General features: G+C 42.9%; 2 protein-coding genes across 9 annotated transcripts in view; one reads left to right on the forward strand and one right to left on the reverse strand.

Moving 5' to 3' along the window:
• Positions 1 to 363: 363 nt before the first annotated feature.
• On the reverse strand, positions 364 to 15,763 carry TMC7 (transmembrane channel like 7). The gene is made up of 15 exons (XM_010200666.2): positions 15,132 to 15,763; positions 12,355 to 12,503; positions 11,841 to 12,008; positions 11,572 to 11,657; positions 10,879 to 11,024; positions 10,124 to 10,271; positions 8,498 to 8,668; positions 6,916 to 7,073; positions 5,935 to 6,052; positions 5,300 to 5,397; positions 4,805 to 4,988; positions 3,856 to 3,986; positions 3,430 to 3,585; positions 2,561 to 2,639; positions 364 to 1,505 (listed from the first exon to the last, which is right to left on the reverse strand). The coding sequence occupies exons 1-15, from the start codon at positions 15,653 to 15,655 to the stop codon at positions 1,446 to 1,448; spliced, it is 2,376 nt and encodes a 791-aa protein (XP_010198968.2). The 5' UTR covers positions 15,656 to 15,763; the 3' UTR covers positions 364 to 1,445.
• Positions 15,265 to 19,296, forward strand: part of TMC5 (transmembrane channel like 5) — a 37,528-nt gene continuing 33,496 nt past the window's right edge. For 7 of the 8 annotated variants that reach the window (XM_061992019.1, XM_061992017.1, XM_061992020.1 and 4 more), the window contains exons 1-2: positions 15,265 to 15,339; positions 17,754 to 17,896. The gene's annotated coding sequence lies outside the window, so the exon portion shown is untranslated. Of the gene's footprint in view, positions 15,340 to 16,007; positions 16,087 to 17,753; positions 17,897 to 19,296 lie in introns of those variants that run through there. The other variant, XM_061992014.1, reaches the window with a different exon arrangement.

Here is a 19,296-nt window from a genome sequence, read left to right on the forward strand (position 1 = left end):
TGAGGGCGGCGGGCGCGGGGCTGAGGGAGGCGGGCGCGGGGCTGAGGGCGGCGGGGGCGGGGCTGAGGGAGGCGGCCGCGGGGCTGAGGGAGGCGGCCGCGGGGCTGAGGGCGGCGGGCGCGGGGCTGAGGGCGGCGGGGGCGGGGCTGAGGGCGGCGGGGGCGGGGCTGAGGGCGGCGGGGGCGGGGCTGAGGGCGGCGGCCGCGGGGCTGAGGGAGGCGGCCGCGGGGCTGAGGGAGGCGGCCGCGGGGCTGAGGGAGGCGGGCGCAGCCCCGGCTGAGGCACTGCACGCTTCTTCCTCCCTTAAAAAAATCCCTTATTGAGTGTTAATTCATTTAAAATGAAGGCAAGGCAACACTCCAAAACATGGCTCAGTTTTATGTGTAGCCTCTCGCCGCCTAACGGTGCGCTACCGGCACGTTTCAAGTACTAAACGCACTTCTGTACAGAAAATCCTGAAGCACAATGTTCAAGTAAACACTTAGTAGTCTACTTAAAAATACTGTTCCCTCCCAGTCACACCGTCGTTGCACTTGAGAAGAAACAAGAATTTAAAGCGTACTGACAAGCTTCTGAATGCTAGATTTCCAAACTATAACTTAATTCTCAAATATTCACATTTTTCAAACAGAACAGTAGTTCAAGACATTTGTACAACACTACAACAAATAATAATGCCTCAATATATGTAATTAAAAATACAAATGCTTTTTAAAAAGGCCACTCCACAGTCGTGAGGCTGGTACCCGAGCCATAGCTGTCAGTGCCACGGACGTACAATGACTCCGTGATGTGACTGATGGTCTTCTCCTACTCCCAGTGTTTATTCAGAGCTCTTCCATTAGCTTGTTTTCTCTGAACCACTTTGGGAAGTTATGCAGTGTTCGACTGCACTTGCTGTTTCACAGCAAAATAAATACCAAAGTCTCTTGGCTAAAACCATTTAGAAAACGGATTTCAAAGCCATGCCCTATTTTCTTCTCTTAGGCACTATTTTAAAATATGGACATACATTTCTCTTTTGCTTTGGTTTTGAAAGAAAAGGGAGTTGGAAACAACTAAAATCACACCTTTGCCTTCCCTCCCAAGTCTTAAAGCACAATTTGTAAAAACAGTACAAACTTTGCAGAGTTTCAGTTCCGATCACACTTTACACAAAACCCCTGAAAAAATAGGGACTTAAACCCCAACAACCCTGAAATTGTAGCAGCAATAAAGTGTCCTACTATAGATTTGTTTTTTGATAGATCTAACAACTATAAATAAGCTAAATTTCCAGTCTTGGTAACTTTAAGGTCCGTTAGCATAACCAAGATAAGATTGTAAGTGTCTGTTACATGGACCACAGTGCCAGGCCAGTCAGCTGCTCCGTTTTTAGGTGTGCAGACTTATCTAGTGGTTCTGGGAGTTTCAGGAAGTCAAGTTCTTCCGTCTTTTTGTGGTTTTCAAGGATGCCTCTGAGCTTCTGTTATCTTTCTGATAAGGAACAGCTTGTCACGACTCTCCTGGAAAGACAGAAGTAGGAGTATGCTCCAGATGGATAAAAGTAGTACATGTTATCTACAAGCAGCTCACTTCTTCATTAGAAAGAAACACATGTGCTCAGCACATTGTACACTAATCAGTGGCTTCCAGTTTTCAATAGTCCTGACTTCATTTATCTCATGTGACACCCCTAAAAACTTAAACCCATACTTTCAAGAAGCCTCACAACAATGAACAAACAAATAAAAAGCACACAAGGATTTTCAGAATCCCTGATTTAGGAATCCTTAAAAACACTGTAAGGCTTTTGCACCTTAAAATCCTTAGTCTTCAAAAAAATCATTTCCCAGCACTGTTTTCCTAAGGATAGGTTGTTAAATGCCATATCTAAAAGGAGCACATGCCAAGGAACAGGCTATTTCCTAAGAAAGGGAGAAATCTTACTAATGAGGCTAAATTTTTACTACAGCTAGTTAACCACAGTAGCTGTCAAACACTGCAGCAGCTTTTGATGGCCACAAAACAGCATGTCTGCACTTGCAATGTTCTCCAGAGGACTAGTTAGTGGTGACTTGCTTCACTTTGAGAACCTGTGGCAAGCGGTGCTGGGACCTGCACTCAGGAATAAGACCAGATATGATGCAGTAGAAACAGAGGCATGAAGAGTAGGAAGTTGGGTGCCTGTTTGTGAGAGTGAAGAAGGAAATAGAGGTGAGTGTTGTGCAAGATGGTGGAGAGGACAGGAAGCCCAAGATTCAGGTTCTTACTTGACAGAAAAAAAACCAAAAACCAACATCAAGATAGGTGGATTTAAACAAGACAATAGATGAAGAAGAGGAACATTGCTTCTCAGAGGCACATCTCATGCATGTGATTGCAGCTGACACCTAAGAAAACTAAACTGAGAAATACTATAGTGCTTCAGTTATTTTTTCTCTGTAATTTGTAAAACATTCTTCTCTGCCTGTGCAAACACCAAGTATCCAGAAGAATATGAAAACTGTTGTTCTTTTGCATGCCTGATTCCTGACACAAAGAAAACTTCAGGGGTACAGAGAAGTGAGTCAAATCTTACCATAACCAGTTGTTCCCTCAGCTGCTCAACCACTCGTTTGTGTGCTCCAGCCAAGGCAATAAAATAGAACATAACGAGGCTGCAAACAAAAAACCAACATTCTATGTTAGCATCACGTTAGTTAGCATATATTACATCAGTTCAGAACACATAAATGGAAGAGAGGGCTGGGGGGAATGGGGAGTCTGAAATGACTGTATGGTTTCTCAAGAGCAGAGGTTGTAGAAAGTATCAGGCAGCAAAGCTCCAAGATGTGAAAATCATTCAATTAAACTGAAAAGCAATAAACTCCATTTCATCATAAGAAAAAAAACCACCACAACACTTTTAATGTAGGAGTGATCAAAAATACTGTAACATGTTGACCAAAGAGCTTGTAGAGCCTCTATCTTTGGAGATACTCAAAACTTAACTGGACATGGTTCCTCAGCACCTGCTGTACTTGACCCGGTATGGAATTAGATGATCTCTTCAGGTGATCTCCAACCTTAAAAATTCTATGATTCTCTCTTGATTTTTCTCTAACAGAATGATTGGTTTGAGGCTTTTATTTGTTCTTGGGGTTTTTCTTTAAATCAAGGTTTGAGGATAGGATTTGTGATCACAGAGCTTACTAATTTGCAGGATGATTTACAGTTAACATTTTTGAGAAAGACAAACGTTGGATATGGGACACGGAAGAGGAAGCAATAAAGCTAATGAGTGTGAACACATGAGCAAAGACAATAAGAGCTGAGGATTAGTAGAAGCTTTGATGCTTTTGACTGCAGATGGAAAAATCTAGTCCAACAGTTGTTTGGTATCAGTTCAGTAAGGAAAGAAATGAACCGTGCTGCTGCATGACTGAATCAGATCTGCATGGTACTCACCAAATCACCATAAAAAAAGGTACTGCAAAGGCTTCTGATGCTATGCTGTTAAGAACCTGCTGCAGACCTGTTGGAAACCCAAGTACTGTAGCTGGAACAACCGCCCATGAAGTGTTAAAACTCCTGAATGGTCCACACGCCTTGGAGGAGGGGATACTGTCAAATAAGCAGAACAGAAAGAAGATGCTACACCAAAATGTACAGATAAAATAATCCAACATAAGCCCAGCACCACTTTGCCAATGGGGTCAAATTGTTCTTTGTTCTTAAAATTGTAATTTCTGTTGATATGAACTAACTTATAATTTGATTTATTATAAGCTAAATATTTGATTCCAACATATCGTTCCCAAGTTGTGTGTCTTTTTAGGGAACTCACAGCCTTAGAACAAATGCCAACTTCACAGCAGTTAACTTGTCACTTACTGTGCTATGCTGATTCCCAAAGGGATAAAGGCCAAGACAAGCCCAATCAACAGCACCACCAAGAAGAAAAAATTGGAACTCGATGCTCTAATAGGCCTTGCTGCAGGTTTACGTGTGTGCATCAAGCTGACCTGATGAGGGAATGTGAGCAAGAGTGTTACCAGTACATAGATGTACATACATCCAAGTATATTTTCCCCACCAACTGAATTTCCCATTCTCAAACATGCTGCCAGTTACCACATAACCATACTTCCTTTGAGGAACAAGGACTGAAAAGGGCTAAGACAAGAATGCTTTACATTCTGCTGTAAGTCAACATTTCGTATTTTGAACAAGAATGTGATCCAGAGGGTCTCATACACTTCCACAGTCAACTGTCACAATCATTTGATGTATGATCCATGTCACAGCCTTTAGGCTTTTTTCCGCCACATCTTCACTGGATACATTCCCTCTTGCAAGAACTGAAATATCAGTAAGAATGTGATGCACAGAAAGAGCTGTGTGGTCACTGAGCAAAGCTTCTGATATGCAGAAATCATTCCTTGAACATCCAAGCCTAGCTCTGATTTTTTGTTTTGCTCCAAAATTTTTTAGCAGCTTGGCAAAATTTTGTCCAAGTTCTCAGCTGTGTTGCTAGTAAGTAGGCTTTTGCAAAAAAATGATTCAAACCAGTTTTATGACATAAAAAAAATGATTCAAAACCCCACACGTCATTGAAGAGGTAGTTACTAAAATGCTGCTTTGCTTGATTTAAAAGCAAAATTTTAACTTCTCTTAAAAGTAAAAAACTTACAGAAAATGGAATACTATGACCTCATTTCCAGCACACCACATCCTTAGGTCTTTTTAAGGTTTTTTTGTTTGTTTTAGATCAACTGCATATTTATATTACAACAACCATAGAGATGTGCTCAAATTTTGTTCACCACATGACCTTCGTTACCTTTTTAATGTAAAAGACGATGAAGTATTTTACAGTTGCTATTGCAGGGAGAAGTGGTGAAAAGAAGGCTCCAATCCAGCAGATAGTCTGCCCATAAATGATATCCAGGACGTTGTCAGAAATTCCAAATTCCTGCAAACCATACCACTGAACTGGCTTGCAAGAGCAATGAGTAACTAACAACCTAAACCCAAAGAACATCATTAGTTTTAAGCTGAAGTTATAGAGCTTAGCTGAATTCTAACACATTTAGAACACAGATAGTTATCCTAGAAGCATTAGAAAACATAACTATGTCTGAAGAAAATATCAAATATCAAAAACTACACAGTCATCTGAATAGCAAACAAGTAACTAAGCCACTAGAAATACATTTATGTTTTACTTTAAAACTAGTAATGTGGTTAGAAATATGGAGAATTAATAATAGGGGAAAAAAAACAGGTGTTCCATATATCATTTGTAAAAGCATGCTCAAAAAGCAGAGATACTTACTTCCTAGGAAAGTCCACAAACAGGGTCATAGCAATAATTATGATAAAGTCAAATATCATCAGTTTATACATTTCCTGCCCAACTTGAGTTTCCCAGCACTACAAAAACGAGTCAGGAAAAACAAGATTAGGAGTCTCGAAAACATGTGAAAAATAAATCTGTCAATCACTAAAGCAACAAACGTCTCAGTCAGTTAACACCATAAAGTTCACATCATATTAACTCCCATTTCTATAACACTTGTGTTTCAGGACTTCCATGCCAAGATTTCTGGGCGATTCATTGATTGGGTGGGTTTTGTTTGGTGTGTTGGTTGGATTTCTTTTGAGGAAAGATCACTTGGCAGTAGCACCATGGTCTCCAAAACAGAGCTACCTCAAACAATCCTTTTGTAGTCAGAAATTCTATGCTAAAGGATAATCTGCACTGGACTAATTCTAATCAGAGTTTTAGACAAGCAAAAGGTGTAAGTAGGAACTGGACTGGTTTGCACTGAGCAGCAGGACTCAGCACCAGGTACAACATGAACAGCAACCCCAGGTCTGATTCCAAATACCTCTAAACGAGCAAGTCTCATGGGAAACAAATCTCTGTTCACAGTTCAGATGATTAAAGACCAAGATAAATCTGCTTACAGGATAGAGTTCGTAGTTGTATCCACAGGCCTTACACTTGTCAGTGTCACAGTAAGAGATCTGACTCCACAGTGAGAATAGGAGAACACCAATACTGGCCAATCGCACGAAGATACACCTGGAAGAAAGGCAAAACCCAATTTCAAACCTGCCAAAAATGAGCCATTCTAACACGTGGCCTGACTTGCACAGGATTCCAAAGAAGACCTGAAACACAAAAGGCTCATATAGAGCTTTAATGAAATGGCCAGATAGATAATGGGTTCATTTTTCCTTAGTAGCAAGTTAAATTGCTTTTCTTCTTCCCTGTTTGAGCCTACAGTCCCTTGTTTCTTTTCTCAGTGTTGTTCCTATTGGTCATTTCAGCTGTATCTGTTCTCTCAAGTACAGTTTGAGAAGCCAGGTGACAATTCTATGTGTGCAGCACATGGTTTCAGGCCTTAACCAAATCAGAAATACAAAGCACAGGGGTGTGCAGACATCAACCCAGGCAGCCTTAAACTGGCAAATGCCAGTTTCTTCATGTTCTCATATCAAAGTATCTTTTAGCCCTAAACTTTAACTTTTGCCTTCAGCAAAGCTGTGCTTCAGTCACTGCTATACACACATACTTGCTCATTCAAGGAACTGCTGCACGCTAAGTAGTGCAAATCAACTGCTTTGCAGCCACAACTTCTCTACAGACTATTATTCAGGTTGTTGAAGATGTCCAGATCACACAGCTAAATGGGACAGAGAAAAACTTGGACACTGAAATGACTGCACTGTATTGTCGTCCAAACAGGAGATGGTTTCCAAATTTACGATTAACGTTTCCAACTAAACATAAGTCAAACAATGTTTGCTTGGCTCCCAGTGCCCAGCCCCACTGGTGCACAGCCTAACCTTTCTGCTTCCTCATAATTCAATGTTTACAATAATTACAACCTGTGAAGGACAAGTTGTTGAAACATCTAAAAAAACAATAAAAAAAGTCTTTACCTCAAGAGTGTCAGTCTGATTTCAAAGGCTGGTGAATAATCTTCAAATGTGATCAGAAATGAGAAGATCTGAGGAGCAATGAAGTTGGCCAATGTGATCACTATGGAAGGCAAGTACTGCACTAAGAGATTAGCCTGGAAGTTTGTATTATTGATGTCCTGTACAAGAAGAGAAGACAAAAAGATAATAATCAGAGAAGCACATCTTCCTGACCTTGTGCTCTCTACAGCTACCACCAGCCGCTCTTGTCCAGAACTCAGATAGTATCTTTTCCTGTCTTCATCCTCTACCTATATTCGGAAGGCCAAGCCAGACCACTACTATCTATCTCTGCAGTTTGCTGCTATAACCTTGCTCTCTCCAGCTCCCTTCACCAGTAAGTCCCACCCCATGTTCAGGTATGAGTATTTCAGTGCTTCCCCAAAGCTGCTGTTTGAAAAGGCTCATCTCACCAAGGCTTGTCTCTATGTTGCCTAATCCAGCACTATGGCTACCAGCTTTTATACAAACACCAAAGCACAGGCACTTTTCAAGTTATCTGCACTGGTGCCAAGCAGCTCCCCTGACCTCCCTGACACCTTAACAAGCTCCTCTACCATTTAGGCAAGGTCAAGAGATCAGTTCTTATACACAAAGCTGACAGCACATGAGGCTGGTTTTGGAGTTGTTCAGTGTAGTGCTATCCTCTTTCTCCACCTTCAAACACCACCTCTGATACAAATACTTCTTTCACCCCTGTTTCCTGCTTCTCTTTCTGCAATTCTGGCAGTTTACAGAAATTAAGAGTTAGGTCCACCACAAGCACAACTTTCCCTATACACAGCCAGTACCTATCACATCACTAATGAACAGAGAGGAGAAAAAAAATGCTGTCTGAATTCACGTCAGACTAATTCAACCCCGAGGTTCTATGGAGAAGTCAATTACTGTTGCGAAACTGGTGTCTGCTCTTGCTCTGCTTCTGAACAGCTCTTCCTGTCTGCTTGTCCTCCCCGGGGTGAACAAGCCCACCCAACCTGATTCTTCCTACTATTGATGCAAGAACCTTTTCTTTAGCAAAACACTCCATGTTTGAAGCCTTCCTGTTTCCCCACACAGCATTAACTCAAGCTGCAATATAGATCATAATCTTCACTCTCCCTTTCCCTTGCTGTTGCAGCTGAGCGGTGAACCGGGTCAAGAAACTGATCAGGATGAAGTTTATTTTAGCCAGACCTGGCCCTGAGCCCGTTCACTGTCCAGACACACAAGCACTCGTACCAGCTGATCATGGCAAGGTGAGAACAATTACATAGGAAGGGAAGCAAGGGCTGCTTTCCCTGTCAATTGTATTAGCTCTAAGGTAGATGACATTGGAGCCTCTGTATCAAAGGGAGAGATCACTTGGGGTTTTTTTTTTGCACATGTTCTTGATCCTTTTTACTGTCCTCTGCTAAAGACATTCTAGACCTGTAGGAAAGTGTTTTCATGCAAGGGATCAGAAAAGTGCTATATTGAGATACTTAACTCTTTCACAATATTTCCTCTTGCTGTAATCACCAGCCCCAATTGAATCTGTCCTAATGTCACATCTGATACTTACATTGGAGTTTTCCTGAGAGAAGACAGTTGCTCTATAAATAGAGTAGAAACATCCTGATAGTACTGCAAGGACAATTATATTTATAAATATTCTCAGAGAGTAGATACGTAGCTTTTCTTTTGTTGTCCTTTCAGCTATTTTTTGCTTCAGTCTTTCTTCCTCCAAGTCTGTCTACAAACAAAAGAAAAAGGATGTGTAGTTTTCTCGTGCAGCATAAAACACTTGTTGCCACGTCTTCTACCTCTGGGATGTACAAATCCATAGCCTGTTCCAGGAGGATCCCTCCAATGCCTGCCCAAACACACTGAACTAAGTGGCCATGCAGGAGTGGAAGTCCCAGTATGCTGAATTTCCTTAGGCTGAAGGTCCTGCAGCCAAAGACAAGTGTCTTATAATCCTTCCATCTCTACTATATTTATTTCCTTGAGGAAATAAGGAAATAACTTGTCTGTTGTGAGATAGCTGTGAGCTCTGATAACTTGGTACTAAACTCTGATAATGGGTAAATCATCCCACTCATCTCCCTACTTCTGCAGATAAGTAACTAGTCCTTAATGCTATGGTTACAGCTTCTTTATACTATTCTTTGTGAAGGAAAATTGAGGGATAGCACAAAGAAAGAAAGAAGTACAGTCTTGAGCAGCTTGTCAAGTAAACTTGGTATGTTTCAACTCAACTGATGTGGAAATACAGTTAATGCCCATGAAAGCAATTTAACCTGGGTAAACCCACAGATTATCCACAGTATTTTCTGGGGACTTGTTTCCATCAAACAGTGATATTAACGGGCAAGTTTTTCCTCAGGTGTGAGTTCTAGAGGCAAAAGAAGTGTGGTAAGTGAAGGAGGCTCTGGTTATATGATTTCTGCTACCAGAGTAGAAAGCATCTCACTGTAGTTTATGAAATCTGTAATTACTGCTTTGTGGTTTGAAATGGAAGTCTCTCTTCAAAGGTAATTGTTTCACTACACAAATCTCTGCTTCCAGCATACAGACAACAAAAAGAAAGTACTGATTCACCAGAAAAGTCTTTCAGACTTTCTTTTCAAAGAGGTTTACAATTAGGGAAATGTACTAGTTGCATCAGCATTTTGTATGTCCATGTGTGTCAAAAACATGCACATAGTGCACGCAAAAAGCTTCCAGCACCTTCTTACTGCAAAAATGCTCTCAATTTGTATGAAGAGAATCATCTGAATTGTATTCCTCCCCAAACTACTGCCTAACACATTGCAGGCTTATAAGCCAATACACTCAAAACTTCTTCCTGGCAGTGCAGGGGTTTTGCCCACAGCTGAGAGCGCTTTTCCTGTTGGACCAAGTAGAAACTAAGACAGGAAGTGGGACTGGAGTGCTAGGAAGAGGCAGATAAAAGGCAAACAGGTTGGCTTCAGTCCCCAGTGGACAGGGGAAGGGCCCTCAGGCTCAGTGTTAATCCTTCTCACACTCCACCACAATTCTACCTACCTAGAAAGGATGCAAGAGGATGTGGGCTGCCCTTTCTCCTATACCAACTACTTCAATTCTTTTTGTTCTTATTCCATTAACTGCAGAACTCTACACTTCTCTTTTTTTACCCATCTAATCTATATGAAACCACAATGATAGAAAAACGAAAGTTACTCACTTTGAGCTCATATTGCAAGCTGCGATGTTTTAGCTGTGCTGCATTTGGATCTGTAATGCAGAAGTCCCAGCCTGCAAAGACTTTGTTACAGTAGCTCTGAAATTGATCTTCATTATGCACCAAGTTGTGCTTAAATCCTTCCACAGACCTAGAGAAAAATGCAACTTCAATTCATTCATGAAAATACATATTTTACACACAATGAACAAAACAAAAAAACCTCACCTCAAGCAACCTGTTTCATCAAAGGCTAAATTTCCTCAACCCCCCTCCATGAGTAAACATTTGCTTTATATCAGCAAGTCTCTCAAGCTTTCAGTGTAAGGTTTTGCAGCAGTCAGCCACGACTGACACAGGTTACTTCCCTCTGCACTTAGCCACAGCCCCTGCCTTCACACCTCACCCAGCACTTCTCTGACACTGCAAAGAGCTGGCTCAAGAAACTGAGATGGAAAAAAACCAAACCAAACAAAAAATTAAAAAAAATAAAATCCTCCAACAAGTACTACTGTATAGTTGAGGATCTTTTATTGATATGTATGTGTACATATGAAAAAACGATACTTTAAATTCCTTTACTTTTATTTTGCTGCCTCAGTTTCCCCAAGACAGACAAAGGCTACTGTGGCACTGCATCCTCAAGCAAAAGACTCTTGGTTTGCACAGTTCTAGAATGCAGTATGTCCCCTACAACCAAGAATACAATGTAAACTGTGCAATAGGTAGCAGTACATAAACTGTAACAAGACCTTTACCTTTTTATTATCCAGAGAAGACTTAATGCAAGGTAGGCAAATGTAGCCAGCAGATATGCTAGTGGCAAGTTGTAACTCAGGGTACTGAGCCATGCAGCATCTATTGTGTAATAGCCATAAAACAATTCTGTCACTTCAAGGAACCCCTGTGAAAACAAAGTTTAAATAGAATTTGCAAGAGTAGCAGCAGTTGTCCAGTTAAATCCAAGATGGTATTAAGCAATTTTATAAATGTGAAGTTAGCATCAGGGCCCTCGGCAAGCTACAACAGTTCTAAATACTGCCATTGCCTCTACCAAACAAATGCAGACACCATGTGCTTAAATCCTTCCCTTCTCCAATCAAAGAGCCCTATGACAAGGACACTGAGACCCTACACAGAGAGCACAATAGGCAGCGTGCTCCAGAATATGTAAGGTTTAGCAGCTGGGGAGGAGAGGCGCAGGCTGCAGCACGTGGCCAACCAGCCCTTGGGGACACTCAGTACGAGTCAGTCTGAAAACTCCCCTTCTCACAGATAGAGGAAAAAAGCTCATTGTACCACACCAATGCATGTGCCTTTTCATTAAAAAAAACCACAAACAAACAACCCAAAAAACAACAAACCATCAAAGCTTCATTCCCCAATCAAAATAGTTTCACACTTTACATGTTATGTGAGACACAGAAACTTAACAAAATCTGCTTACTTACAGTGCCACTGAGCAAGTCTTTGAGGTAAGTATAGAAGTAGACAAGTCCCTGATTACCAGTAGGTTTATAAACTGTGCAGTGAGGCTCTGTCAAAAGAAAGGCAAGAGAATTCACTCAAATGCTAATGTACATGAAACTGCAAGATCAAGTTAATTCCCACAAGGCAAGTTCTTATACGAAAAGCATTTCCTTCTCCTGGGAGGTTGAGAGGAAGCTGATGGAATGGGGGAATCTTACAAACAAAGGCAGTACAAAGAGAAGATGTTTACCTATGTGCTTTGGTTGAACTTTAGCAAAGCTACTGTTGAATATTCCATATTCAGAAATGATGCTTGGAAGGGTGATAAAACTGAACATCAGGATAAAAATGATAAAATTCAGCAGGACCAGAAAACGCAGGAAGGAGAAGTAGGACTGGATGCCAGTACCAAATTTCCCTAGGATTAAAAGAAACATGGACCAATAATTAAGGTGATAAAAATCACTGAGAGTACAGAGTGAACAGATTATGATTTCCATTACATTAACTGACAAAACATTACTAAAGCTAGTTGTAACTAATGCAGGCTTTAGCAATATACCCTAAATGCAAATATGACTTCTTATCATTTTCCTCTTTATAATTCTCTCTACCCCATCATGAATTGTACAACAGCAATAGCCACGGAAGTAGGTAACTAAGAAAACACACATAGTTCTGTCTGAACCTAAGCTCACATATGTGAAGCAACCAATAACAGAAGCACATTGAATGAGGAAAAATACACATAAGACAGTAAATACCTTCTATGCTGTGAATATCATGTCTCCAAAGTTCCAGGTAAGATGACAACTCCTTGACTTCACTGAGCACTTTTTTCAATGATTTGCTGCTAGTTCTTTTCCACTGTTTCCATCCAGATAGATATTTTATATCAGTCTGAATGCAGTCCCTAAGAATGAAGAAAGGCAGTTACTAAGCACGAGAAGTATGTTTTCATTGTGTGTAGCATGGCCTAGTACATCAGAGCCTGCTTGCAGCCTCCAGAGGGACAGCGCGGTGCTGAAAGTTGGAGTAACACGCACTACCTGTCCCCATCTGTTCCTCCTGGTAACAGAGACATCAAATGAATTCAAACATAGCAAGTCCTGTCACAGAAAACACTTGTCTGTCTTGAAGAAAAAAATAGCCAATTGACAATAGCACATCACAGAAAAAATACGTAGCTGAGCTTCCCAGTGGGATCTCAGGGAAGTTGTCATTAATGATTTCATATTCACAAATGGCTGGAAAAGGAAGATTCTTTTCTCACAACATCTAACCACAGCTTCTTTACCAAGAGGCACTTAAAAAAATAATCCAAAATGTTTATCTTTGCTCTTTTAATGTTATAAACGCAGCTGTTAAAATTATTCCTCCTTAGTAGAAAATTCACAGCTCTCAAAACCAGAATGAAACTGTGATTCTGTGTGAAACGTCAAAATATACTGGTAGGGGAAAAAGAACTTTTAGAATAGAGAGTTAAGAGGGTTAAATATTTCACTTTAATTGTGTAATTTTAACTTTCACATCGCATTCCAGTACAGAACGGAAAACAAACGTTATTAAAATTTTCATTTTTAATTATTGAGTCTTTGTAGCATTTTGAAAAATTCACTGGGAAGTGACAACTCAATCCATGTGCAATGTTATTTCTTTGTCCACACCTGTGGAGGTGTACTAGTCTAATAATAATCTGCAAGCAAACATCATGGACATGTCACAAACTGAAAGTTTTAATCACTTCCCTCTTATAGATTTTCATACTGTATGCATACATTTGCATTTAAAAAATTGCTTGCATAGTCAGTGACAGCATCAAGGAGAATTCTGAGTGGCTCAGAGGTTGTGCTTCATTTTTTCTTTTAAGAAACCTTAAAACCGGACAAAACTTCCCCGAGACATAGCTTGAAGACTGACTTGCAAGTAGCAAATGCTGCTCCAGCCTCTGATTCCACTGGAGGAGGGTAGCAGCTAAGCACCCATGAGGACATCATGCTAGAGGGGAAGACAAAGGTTTTCATTTCCAAGGGCTTTGTGCACAACCCTATTAAGCGCTAAGTGACTCACTGCCACACCACTGCTGTGTGTGCTACAAGTTCACAAAGTTCCCGTATCCTTCGCAGATGAAAATAAAGTTAGTGTTTTGGCAGGAAGCCGAATCAAATCCTATATGCAACAATCACACAGGCAGCAGATGACCTCATCTTTAAATGCAAATACAGTTACTCTCAAAAGACTCCAGTTGGTGGAAACTATGGGCTGCAGCACGCAGTGTTTTAAACAGTTACACTGGAGAACTATCTGGCCCCTGTTTGGTCCACATTTTAAATAGAGGCGTGGGCTGCATATCCATCTGCATTACAAAAGCCGAGTGTTCAGCATGAAAGACATTTACATCAAGCATTTTGTGTTGGCAGCTGCTGCACAAGACACACAGATTACCACCAATCTGCAGAAGTGCCAAGAAGCTCCACCAGAATCTCTCAGGGCTAAAACGTGTAAACAAGCTTGGGCCATCCCAATTCCGTTCCTAACAGGCACCACGGCTACAAGGTTGCAGCTCTTTTTTTCTTGAAGAATAGAGTTTTACATCCCCAACTTCAAATAAGAACTCAACGTATTGAGTACTTTTGTTTACCATGACCTAGATTTTCTGCTGTTCCCTGGGTACAGGCTATAGGACTAAACGACCCCAGAGTCAAGTTGTAACCTGTTCCCAAGTGCTTTTGCAAGTAACTCATGCTGCTTGTGGAACATCAGACGTTAACTGTACTTTCACCTCTGTCCTGGTTCATAAACACAAAGTATCTGATTTAAAGCTGCAGCTTTTCCCGGACAACATAAAAACACACACTGTATCTTCTCTCCTCAGAGGAGGTTGCAGCCTAGCAGAAAGACTTGAAACAACAAGCAGTGAAATACAAACAGGACAAACCGTGCTTTTTGTAATCCCCTCCCTGCTGGGGTTATCACCGGAGGGGCAGGAACTGCTTACAGCTCACAGCAAAGAGCAATTCAAAAAGAGGAAGAGGAAAAAGAAAAAAAAGAAGAAATCGTCCTGGAAAGCCTCTTCCCACCTACACTGAGCCACACCGGACAGAGAGCACAACCTATTTTTTCAAGAACTGCTGAGAAGACTCAGCAAAGCGCTTGCATAGCGGAAAGGGGTTGGTGATAACCCACAGTCACCCTTAACAGCACAAAACCCTGAGGCAAAAAAACCCTCAAAACAGGAAGCCAGTGAGAAACACGTTTGGGTGCTGCAGGTAATTCCCAGCTTTGACTCATTTCTTCAGACTCAACCTATTCCTCCCCACACTCAGCTAGTCCCCCTCATGCCAGCCGAGAGCACCCAGCCATGCTCGTGCCGCTGGAGGCTCCACGGGGAGTCTGCCGCATTTTGGCACGGCAACCTGAGCAACTTCAAAAGTTGTAGTCAAAACTACGTGCTGCCCATTTCTGCTTCAGCCTTCCATCGCCCTTGTATTCGGGAAAAGATAATTAAAACGAAAAAAAAAGGAAAAAGAAGTGTAACAACCTTAATCTCCTCTTCTCCGCCATGCTCACGGGGCATTCTCTCGCCGGGCGGGCAGCCAGCTCGTCTCCCTCTTGCTCCAGCCCCCGGGCTGCGGCCCCGCGGCGCGCCGTGGAGCCCTGCGGGGCCGCCCGCCGCTCGCGGGTGCCGCCGGCGGGACGGCGCCTCAGCGCCGACTGGTAGCTGGGCAGCTCCTGCAGGAAATCCCCAGGTGCGGCGGCGCGCGTCTCCTCGGGAAAAAAGACCTCTGCGACGGGGAGGAAACGGAGGGGCTGCGGAGGGGGGCTCGCCGCAACATGGCACGCGGCCGGCCGCCCCCCGGGACCCCGCAGCCCTGAAGGAGGCGAGGCGGGGACAGCACCGCTCCCTTCCCTCCCCGCCGCCGGCACCTGCCGCCCCGCCGGCGGCGGCTGCCTCCCCGTCTGCGCCCCGCGGCGCCCGGTACCTGCTTCCCCTGCGCCCTTACCGCTGCTGCCGCTGCCCAGCCACCAGCCCGGCGGCTCGGCGGCGGCCCCGAGCCCGCTCATGTCTGCGCGGGTGAAGCCGCGGTCCCGCGTCGGTGCTGCCGGTTCCGGGGCTGGCGGAGTTGTGGGGCGGGGGCTGCGGCAGTGCCGGGGCGGGGGCGAGGCTCCCCGCCGGGCCACCTTCCCCGGCGCGCCTGGCCCGCAGGGGGCGCCCGCAGCGACCTCCCCGCCGGGCGCGGGCGGTGCGGCGGCCGGGGCCGCGCTCCCTCCTCAGGCCGGGCCGCGGGACCCGCAGCAGCCCCAGCGCCTTCCCCTTCCCCGTCCCCGGCGGCGCGGGGCTTCTCGAGCTCACGGTCCTGCGGGACCCGGTGTGAGGGGAGAGGCTGAGGCGGGAAAACCAGGCGCGCTGGTTCCGCGCCCTGCTGCACTGAGCGCCCTGTCGTTAGTCCTGGCCCCCCTCCTCTCCGTGGGATCGCTTTGCGTCCTTAAACTTGGTAGGTTTAAAATAAGAGGCTCATATTTTGGGCTATCATAGAGGCTTTTTATTCCCAGGGCTTTCTTTGAAAATACACAACAAGATGCTAACGCTGCTAGCAGACCACCCTCTCTGTTGGAAAGAGGCAAGGCCTGAGCACACTACATGCAAGGTGGCAGGGTGTTCTGGCTGTGGACATGTCTTATAGATACTTGGTCTAGAAACATGATTTGTTTTGATGCCTTCTGTTACTATTAAATCACCATACTGGTAGTGTAAGTTCCTATATCTGGTCAACTCCCATTAGGTTGTGAGCCCAAACTCCAAACCTCCTTCTGAGCGACTGGATGCAGTGACGCAGGCTGCAGTGGGAACAGCACAACTTTAGAATGTGAAAACTGAGTATGAACTTGGAGCAAACAAAGTCAGTATGTACTTGGATCTCTATTTCCATCTGACAGGGTGGTTTTTGTGTGAAGTTGTAGTAAACATCCCCGAGAGACTTATTTCTTGGAATAATTCGTGCCTTTTGTGTAAAAATAACACCACGTATGATAACAAAGAATATGAAATCTCCAGCAGTGTCAACAGTATTACATGTGGAAAAAAAAAACCCAACAATTCTAGGGTCTCTTGCTGTATTCTTCTACAGGTAAGTTGGTAACCAGAGTATTCAGAACATTCCTAATACATTTTTTGCAGTACCTTTAAAACCAGGTCACTATTAGGGTTCAGGACACCGAATCAGACATTAACGAGAACATTTCTTATCTCAGTTGTGTTTTGCCAACTCAGGTACATATGTCATTCTCTAATTGCTTTATTAGCAGTAAGAATCTATGTAGATAAGCAGGTTGTATAAAAACACGTAAAATGTAAGTTCTCAAAGTAATTTTGATTTATGTGTTTGGTAAGTTGGGGTATTACTGGTAGAGGAGAAAGGTGTATCTTAAGGTGAATTGCTGGGAAATAGGTGTGTAATCATTTAGCAAAGGCTGATGCTGCATGACTGTTGCCCTTCCAAGAAGCTAGGCTATGTTTCAGCCTGAGGGTGTGCTTGTTTGTAACAGAGATGGACACTGCAGTGAAGCCTGTTTATGTAGGTGATTTTGGTTCCTTGGTTGAGTGTAACATTTTATGGGCTTTGTTTGAACAACCTCTAGTTGACCGTTCCTCAAAATTCAGGAGCTGGAGATTGAAATTCTCTGATAGTTTTCCTGAAAAAATAATCTCAAAAAAATTGTTCAGTATTCATGTTAAGTGTGTAATTTATATGTCAGATACAAACAGATATTGCCTCACCAGAGCCTAAATACCTACTTTTATTCATCCCCTGAAGCCAACCAAGCGTGAGCTGTCTTTACGTTTGGCTGTGAACACAGAGCAGGGCCAGGTCTGCCTTAAACAGGAATAATCAATGGTGTAAGACTTCCCTAGGGGTGTCATCTGGGGTGCCATTTTCACTTTTTATTTATATTCCTTTTCTCACCTCTTAAGAATACAAAGAAGAAAGGTAATATACTTGCTGATTAATTAAACTCTTTCTGAAACTCTGTGTGCTGAAAAACGTATTGGGTTAATGACCCTGTGAGAACAGATGTCAATAATTATTGGAGGAATTGAAACAAGATTGACTTCCCCAGAAATTTTGTGAGAACATTCTCTATTCTCTCTTTTTTATTTCAGTTGAGAAAATTTTTTCCTTTGACACTTGGAATTGTTTCAATGACTTTTATGGATCACAGCAATCCCAGGTGGGAAAACAAGACAGACATGCTGAGAAAGATAGAATGGACGATTCTGCTGGACAGTCACACACAGGGAATGTGGTAGGTTCCTCTTGTGCATTATTTGAACAAAACCTTTCAGTCTGTGCTGAGCACAGATACCAGCACCATGTACTGTTTTCTGTGATGCTGGAGCTACTTCTGTCACATTTAGTAACACCATATGTTCCCAGGACACTTTTTCTTCTGTACAGTTTCTCTTCATAATGCCACAACTCAAAAACTTCTGAACATTGAGAGAAGTGCTGAGTGTTTTAATTGTGAGAGGATCATGTATTTGACTAACCCTCTGCTTTACCCTGTGACCCGTGCAGGATGCAGGCAGCTCCTGGATCAGTACAAGAGATCTGCAGACCAGCTCTCTGCAGTCACTCCAGGAATGTTGCTTTGGGCTAAACACAATCTTTAAGTAGTATTAGGAAACGTCACTTAAATCCATGTTGAATAAGTCTAGTACAGGATAGACGTGTTTTACCCAGTTCAGGAGCTGGAAAAGCACAAGCCATTTGGTAAAATGATCCTCAGCCATTACAACATCACAGCTTCTGAACATGGAGCAAATTGATTTGTTACCAATTCCCCACTGGCTAGTGAGAGTGCCTTCAACCCAAAGGCTGATGTGGCTTTCTGTTTGTTTGATTTTTAATCTTGCTGACCAGAGAAGTTACTTAGGAATAGTGGCTGGAAGTTTTAAGACATGGGAGAGAGAAAATATGCTGAAATGGTGTAACAAGCTATATTAACACAAAAGGTGGTTCTCTAATTCTGTACAGTATTAACAAAAAGGAAAAAAGCAATGGCCAGGGCATAGGTTTGGGGCAGAAGAGCCAGTCTTATCCTTATCTTGTTTCCCTTTCCACCTGTGCCTATCCATATGGCAGCTGTTGGGTCCCACATTCAATTTGAGGATGTTCCTCTGTTCAGAGGACACAATTAGCCTTCAGATAGGGCACTGAGCACCAACCTGGCAGTGGTGGTTGTGTGGTGGGTGGGCTGGGATAACCCAGCAACAAACTGGCAACACCCCGCAGCTCCAGAGTCATAGAAGTAACAAAGGCATCGCTGCTGAGCTGTTTTGGGACAGAAATTCCTGAAAGAGGCATCACTCCAGCACTTTTTGGGCTTGGTACTCAGCTGTAGCCTTGTCTAGTCCATAGTTTTGCCCATGTTTGCCTTTAAGGAGTACATGTAGGGAGAGGAGGAAAATGGCAAAATCAGCATCTGTATGTCACACAAGGAAGTTCTTTTCCAGTCTCTGCAGAGTACAGGGAAGGACTGGTGTTAAATTCCCCACCCAGGAGCCACCAATTAGTAATTGTATTGGCATGAACTACTTTTTGTACCCTTAGATAAGCCTTCCAGTAAGTAATACCAAGAAAAAAAATCTGAGTGCAACATGATTTATTTCAGCTCTACAAATTATTAAACCAGAGATAAGAGTA

The sequence above is a fragment of the Colius striatus genome, chromosome 3 (genome assembly GCF_028858725.1).
Source record: "Colius striatus isolate bColStr4 chromosome 3, bColStr4.1.hap1, whole genome shotgun sequence".
In the NCBI taxonomy this organism is placed as follows: domain Eukaryota; kingdom Metazoa; phylum Chordata; class Aves; order Coliiformes; family Coliidae; genus Colius; species Colius striatus.